The sequence below is a fragment of the Sesamum indicum genome, unplaced genomic scaffold (assembly GCF_000512975.1).
Source record: "Sesamum indicum cultivar Zhongzhi No. 13 unplaced genomic scaffold, S_indicum_v1.0 scaffold00188, whole genome shotgun sequence".
NCBI lineage: Eukaryota > Viridiplantae > Streptophyta > Magnoliopsida > Lamiales > Pedaliaceae > Sesamum > Sesamum indicum.
The window spans coordinates 58,517-66,100 of record NW_011628083.1 but is presented as its reverse complement, the minus strand read 5'-3'; the positions used below and the strand labels follow the sequence as shown (position 1 = coordinate 66,100).

Sequence of the window (7,584 nt, the reverse complement as noted above, 5' to 3'; positions counted from 1 at the left end):
CATTGTCCTCAATGTATGCATAAAACACTACACATAGCAAGGAAATGAATAGTAAAGGAAATAGAGAATGTCCTTGAAATGTGAAATCGTGTCAAGCCGGCTAGATGGGCGAAGAATAGCGTCAGTGGATGGTGGTGCGTGATTAGACAACAAGAGACGGTGCGTTTGAGCTTCGTGCAGATAGAACAAAATATGGGACAAGGCATGATCACGCCTTATCACTCAATGATCTATTGGGACAAGAATGTTAAAGCCTGATTTCGGCTCAAGATAGGGCATGCTCACGCCTTATATGAAGTTCAGACCTACGGGAATTTAAAAAGTTAAATCCTAAAAAAAATAAAAAGAAAGCAAATAAAAGGTCGGGTTGCCTCCCAACAAGCGCAATTATTTAACGTTGTTATGTTCAATAGAGTGCTTTGTTCTCAATGTGTCAACTGTTGGAGTGATGCCAATGCAATGCGATGTCACAACCATGTTATGGTTTCGATTGATGGCCATTTACCTTGAAAATTTGTCCTATGGCTAAACTTTAATCCTCGCTACACCATGAAAAAAAACATTAACACCTTCAAAAAGATCAAGCCAAGAAGAGCTCAACTACCTGGGATGAGCTTTAAGTTAAATTTGTAGAATAGCACCTTCTTCCCAACTTCAAACAACTTTTTTAAAATCATAAGATCGTAGAACCTCCTTATTTTCTCCTTACAATTTCTCAATAATTCTCTTTCATCCAATTTTAGTTCATTTTACTCTTTGAATAGTCCTTAAAAATTATGGTGGACAATGATTCTCTTACACCCAAATAGAGATATCATAAGTGGTAGGGCAAGGCTTTCAGCTCTAATAGTGGAATGTTGATTTTTACCTTGTTTGAGGTATTCAGGTTTTCTTCTCATCCTCCTCTGATTTGGCAACCTATAAGGAAAGGGAAGAGCACAAATGTTAGGCAAATGAGGTGGAATGAGATCAGACCCTAACCTTTTATTTTGTGTTTCAGTGTCTTCGAAAGTCTTCTCGTTTTCTTTGGCTTCTATCAGGCCTTATTCAATCGTGTGTAGCTCCTTCCCACTCTGGAGTGTCATCGCACTCACGTTCTCAATTGGTTGTGTATTTATTTTCAATGGTACCTGTTGAGATGCTTGAATTGCTATTTTGTTGATTATCGTGGCTGGTTGAGAGATTTGGTTTCCTAAATGTTGTACGCTCGCTCTTGTTTCTTTCAAGTTCGCCCTTGTATCATGTTGAAATTCAAGAGCAGTGAGAGCAAGGGATTTAACAATGTCCTCTAAACTCATACTTGAATCAGGCGTTTGCAGTGCAACTTGTGTAGGAGATGGAGGTAGTTGGTGTCTCAAATTGCTCCTCTTGATCTCAATAGCTTAAATGACTTTGTCATCCTAGATTATAGAACTCAGAGTAGGAATCATATGATGGAAATCCTCTTATTGTATTTACTCCCCAAATATGATGGAAATCCATATTGTCCATGATTCTCGCCCATTGTAGGAATCCATTCTCTTGTTGCCATCCTTTCTTCAATTTCCTCAAAAATATTCGCCAACAGCAGTTGCATTATATCAAGTATTGCACAAATGTTCCTTGCAAAACAAAAAAAATTAGCAAGCGAAGAAAAAGAACAACGATACTAAGAAACTAAACTAGTTCCCTGGCAACGGTGGTAAAATTTTGACCGGTTGTCGAAACTGTCAAAATTAATCACTGATCCTAAAACTGCGGAAGTAGTGGAACCACGTCTAATCCCTAGGGAACTATAGATTAATTTCTCAGTCTAGTTGCAGTAACCAAATAGGGGGGGTTGGATTGAGAATTACGACTAACTAATAGAAACAAAATAGAAAGCAGAGATAAAATTATGAGGAAGAAATTAGTAGAGAAGAATTCTGACCCAAGGGAGTGTATCACCCGATCGTTATATTAATGATTGATCACACAAGATTAATTTAACAATCAAGCATTCAACCTTGAAATATATTAGGATAGTCATCATAAATTCCTGTGTTTCCTAGTGTAATTGACTTGACTCAAGCATTTAAATCAAAACTTATTATCTCATGATTGGGCACGATAACGTACCATATCAATTCAATAATAGCATTTGCATAAGTGAAAACAGTTGAATCTAGACCAAACTATTGAGATAGCTGCAATAATCTAACTTAATTTCCTTGTCCCTACAAATAAATCATGTGAAGTACAGAATTAATTTGCTTGCTATTCATACCACTCATTCATGACAATTGCGGATCACTGAACTCAAGGATAGTAGTAGAATAATTAATATTGAATCGAATTGTCATATCCATCAATAATATTCATTCCATAAGATGTAAATCAAGACAAGAAATACTCGATGAAATCAGATTAAAACCAAAATCTCAAAACGTAACAATTGGGTTCAACGTTTACCTTGACTCAAAAAGGAGAATAACTACACATCATATAAGTGTAGAAAATCCTATAGATAAACATAAACTAAAAATAAGAAAAAGAGGAGAGATGATCTAAACTAAGAGAATATAAAATTTGATACTAATCTTAGCCTTCACACCCCTTTTGATAACAGCTAAATCGTCCTCCCTCTTGCCTTCCAACTTGCCGTCTAGAAAAGAAAATGAATCGCAGTAAAAATCTTTCTAAATCGATCTCTCTCGCAGACAACTTTGCACATTAAATAGGTCGTGATCACACCTTATCATATGCTCAAGTAGTTATCCTCTCTTTCCTTAATCACTTTTTGGCTTCATTTGAGGCTTTTTGTGCCTCTTTTCTTGAGACGGGGTTAATATCAATCCTTCACCTAAAAGATACATAATTCAATTATCAATGCAATAAATTCATTCTCAAACACTTGAATTGAGCATGCATTTAGGTGGTAAAACACATCCTACCATCATTTGCTGCACAGAAGCAATCTGCTGTGTCATGTTCATTTCGATTTTTTACAGTTACAATGATCTAATGTGTTGTAGAATATTATGGGAGAAGATTTATCAACTTGTTCCAATGTTGGACAGTGACCCATGGCCATGGATCCTCATGGGGGATTTCAATCGTATCTTAGATGAACGTGAGATTTGTGGTACGTGCTAGACTCTTATCAGGCCATGACCGAATTAAATGGTTGTCTTGACAGTGCAAGATTGCAAACGTTTGCAATGAAAGGGCAGAATTTATCTTGGTACGATTGCAGTATGAGGTTGGCTAGTCTATGGAAGAGGTTTGATCAGATGGTTGGTAATGAGGCCTGTTTCGCTGCTACGATTATGGCATATTTATACTCCAATTTCAGAACCTCGGACCATAGTCCTCTAATTCTATTAGAGAATCAGGCTGATGCGAGATTTAAACCTTATTTCCCCTTTGATAACCCAATGGCAGATGCTAATTTTCTACAGAAAGTGCAGAGAACTCGGTCATAGCCTATCTTCGGGGTTCATGTGTACTCTGCCCGTCAAAAACTGAAGAAGCTTAAATCGATTTTCAATGATATGAAGAGGAGCAAAGGGTCCTTAAACTCTCAACAAGCAGCTCACTACTTGCAGGATATACAACTTTTTGTCCAGGAGTTTATAGTTCATGTATTGCATGAAACAGAATTTTTTTGTGGATTTGTGTAAGCTCAGGCTGTAAAGCAGGAGCACGAGATGTTTCAACAAAATGCAAAATTGAATTGGTTGAAGGAAACGGACCAATGTACTCTTCTACCAAAAACTAGTTGTCCGGAGGGTAGGAAGAAAATCGATTCATGATAGATATGAAGAATTGTTTCAAGGGCAAGACCAGGTAAATTGAACTCTTGGGAGGAACACTGACTTCTATGTCGAGTCAGTTAACCCAACTGGAGCCATTTTTTGCCGATATTGTCAGTGAGCCAGAAGGTCAGATGCTTATTGCCCCTATATCTGATGTTGAGATACAACAGGTTGTGTCTTCAATGGATGATAATAAAGCATCGGGACCAGATGGATATTCTGCAGGTTTCTTTAAAAAGGCTTAGCGAGTTATGGGTCTTGAGGTATCTATTGCTGATTGCCAATTCTTTTAGACGGGAACTTTGCTAAAACAGGTCAATGCCACATGATCAGAAAAATATTGAGCTTCCCCAAACTGTTGTTGATTTCTGACCCACTGCATGTTGCAATGTGCTCTAAAAAATCATATCTAAAGTGTTAGTGCTTCGAATGAAGCCTCTTATGGAGAAATGGGGTTGACTCTAAAAAATGCGTTTGTTTGGGGAAGGAGGATGAAGGATAATATCTTGCTAGCTTAGGAATTGCTACAAGGGTATAATCAGCAACAACTTGCCCCCAGGTGTATTATGAAGATAGATTATCGAGATGCTTATTATACAGTAGAGCGGGGCTTTCTATTTGAGGCGTCGCGGGTATTTGGGTTTTCAGATGACTTTGTGAGTGGATTTCTCAGTGTGTAATGACTGTCTCATACTCAGTGTTGTTGAATGGATAGTTATATGGGTTTTGTCCGTGGCATGAGGATTGAGGCAAAGGGCCCATATCTCCCTTTATCTCTTTGTCATTGTCATGGAAGTGCTACATGCCACAGTTATAAAATAAATCTCCCTGTCAATGGAATTTCAATATCATTGGAGATGTAAGGAGATTGGTTCGTTCATGCTCAGCTTTGCTGATGATCTCCAGATGTTCTGTCGAGCTACTATTCCTTTTGTCTCAATACTTAAGAATGCTTGATGAGTTTTACAATGTCTGAGTTGCAAGCTAATTCTTCTAAAAGTTGTATTATCATTTCCAAGACTGCAGAGGCTGTTGTGGTAGCACTACAGGGAGTTCTGCAGTTTCCGAAAGGAGATCTCGCTGTTCATTATTGGGTGTTCCTCTAGTAGTTGCCGAACTTTCTTTCTCAGATTATAGGCCATTGATTGATAAACTAGAACACAAAATTACTGCTTGGAGCTCCAAGCATTTCTCTTTTGCTGGCCGAGTGCAATTGATAAATCCATACTTCTACCGTACCGTACATATTGGTCCTTTGTGTTTGTGCTCCCTGCAGGAATCATCAAGAGCACCGAGCAAAAGATTTTAACTTTTTTGTGGAGTGGAGGAGGGTCTCGCAGCTTGACGATGGAGAGGAAAACACTTGTTGCACGCAACTAACGGAGCAATGTTGGCCTCATTTGTCTGTCATCTTTGGCAATAACATAATATGAGAAACTCGAACGAGGATCGAAGACTGAGTTGGAGAGGTTAGAGCTCAAGCGAGGGAGAGAGGTGTTGAGTCATATGCTCGGTGTAGGTTTCAGATAATATGCTCAACCTTGCCTTTGTGTAAGCATTGCTTTCTAACCTAAAAGCCGAAAGGAAGGGTGTTCTCCTACAAAGGAACCTTGCATGTTGGCTAGACTTGTTATAGAACAAGTTCGACAAAAGCTGCTGTCTTAATTCTATTGCAGTTTTCAGTTTTCAGAGTATGGAAAACACCATGGCAGGATTGATCGGCAGGCCATTTTTGTGCTCGTTGGCTAGATCTGATGCATGTATTTGCTGTACAACTCATTTGTGTCATCCTTTATTAATGATAATTTACCTGCAAGCCCCCACCCCCTGGCCTGCAATCAAGTTTTAAACTCTAAACACTCCAGCAATCCTTCAAATCACGCTACACTAAGTGATGTAAACATCAATGCAACACTAAAGCAGAGCAAAAATGAAAGACAGATAAATAAGCGAATTACCTACAAGAAAACTTAATGATCTCATAATTTAAGTCCACAATCATACTTCTTGCTAAATGTTTATATTACCATTCAACTTATGTCAGTAATCAGTCGATGAGGGAAACTGCGTAGCAGCACTTTGTTGCACAAAAAATGAGTTATCTGCAATATCATCAGAAGAAACTAAGTCTTCACTTAACATGTCAACAGCCTCACAATCCAAATCACTTGAAGACTTTCTTTCATCATCAGATGTATCCTCAAATTCAGAAGACTCTTCATCATCAGAACCATCTACTGCTGCTGAAAGACCTTCCAATCTTTTTGTTACCTGGGCTTTCTCTCGTCCAGGGTTGGTCCTTTGATGGTCGAGAATTGACTTAGGATCTCTATCATTTGGATCACCATAAAGTGCAACATGCCGGTAATATAGTTCTAGTTCCTTCTCAGCAATAGCAATGAAACGTCTCACGGATTCAAGCGACTGTTCGTATTTCGACTTTTCCAGTGCCTGAAGAGATAAAGTGATGTGAGAGGTACATGTGGAAATCGATATTCAATAGGAGTGTATGGAACAGGTGAATACATGTCCTGTATTTTTACCAACTCTTTCATAGTGGCAAACAAAAATCGGAACAAAGAGTGTATGCTTTGCAAGATAGAAATGCAAGAAAACAAAATGGAAACTGAACACAGACCAATTGACAGACTGGTATTTCACTTCCCATGTTGACACGTACTGTGTAAAAGTGGGTCACTCAGATTGGTTAGCAAAGTTTTACAGAAACCCAGGTGCTTATTTCAGAGGATGGTCAGTCAACTCTGACTCAGAGAGTCTCAAAAAAGCTGTCATGTCAGTTTAATTCAGCAATCAAAGATGCATGAAAATCAGCATACTGCCTCAATTATGCATCTGAACCTGATTTCTGAAAGAGTAAGCTCGGGCACTCTTCTACTACAAAGCATGGAAGAATTACTTATGGCCCCCTGGACAAATTTATTCAAGGGGATGAAATGTTATCGGATCCACACGGAGGAAAACTGTACACTATACTTATTAAAAAGCAAGATATGCCTTTCCTAACATAGCTTGTGTCGCAACAAAATAACCATCCTTGACCATTTAAAGTGAACTTATGAACTCTACCCTGTAGTTAAGCTCAACAAATTCTGCTAACTATGAAAAATAAGAGTTAAACAATCTGCCAAATGCAGCACAGTCACAAACAAGTCAGGAAGACTTTAAGAAAATCTAGCGTGCTCTAAGCATTAATGCAGCAAGAACACACTTCTTCAACTTAAACAATTCTGAGAAGCATACCCGTTTCTTTGATAATGTATCCACTGGCGACATAACTTCTGGTTGGACATAGTTCTTTCCTCGATAAAAGATTATCGTGTCATCTCCAATTATTTGGATTGGAATTCCACCACTCAGCCTAGCAATTTCATATGCATATTCTTGTACTTGCCCAGGCTTGCAAGGTTTGCAAATGACCTTGACAGTTTCATGTTTCTTCCAATGTAGATGCATGTTAAGAATAACTCCTCCAAAAATTCCTCGTCTGCCAACTGGAACATAATTGGACCTTTTCTGGGCCATCTTCTTCATGTAGAATCGCTCCTCACCAGTTAAGACATGGGGTTCGACTACAGGACCCTGAGCTTTGGGAACTTCATACCTCTTCAACCTTTCAATTAATAAGGCCTCCTTTATTCTTGCCTGAATATCAACAAGAACATTTAAGCTAGAATATATAACAATGAGATGATTAGTATTTCAATAAGCCATTGAAAACCTCAACAGATGCAAGCGCTCTCTATCTTTAGGATGATAGAGACTCGAGCTATTGATCGTCAATGGGAAA

General features: G+C 38.5%; 1 protein-coding gene across 1 annotated transcript in view; it reads right to left on the bottom strand.

Moving 5' to 3' along the window:
* Nucleotides 1–5,718: 5,718 nt before the first annotated feature.
* The window catches only part of LOC105179666 (uncharacterized CRM domain-containing protein At3g25440, chloroplastic), a 2,963-nt gene continuing 1,097 nt past the window's right edge, over nucleotides 5,719–7,584 (bottom strand). Inside the window, exons 3-4 of the mRNA XM_011103314.2 lie at nucleotides 7,038–7,439; nucleotides 5,719–6,227 (exon numbers count right to left, since the gene is read on the bottom strand). Of these exons, the coding sequence (XP_011101616.1) occupies nucleotides 5,817–6,227; nucleotides 7,038–7,439 (813 nt within the window). The 3' untranslated portion in view covers nucleotides 5,719–5,816. The remainder of the gene's footprint in view (nucleotides 6,228–7,037; nucleotides 7,440–7,584) is intronic.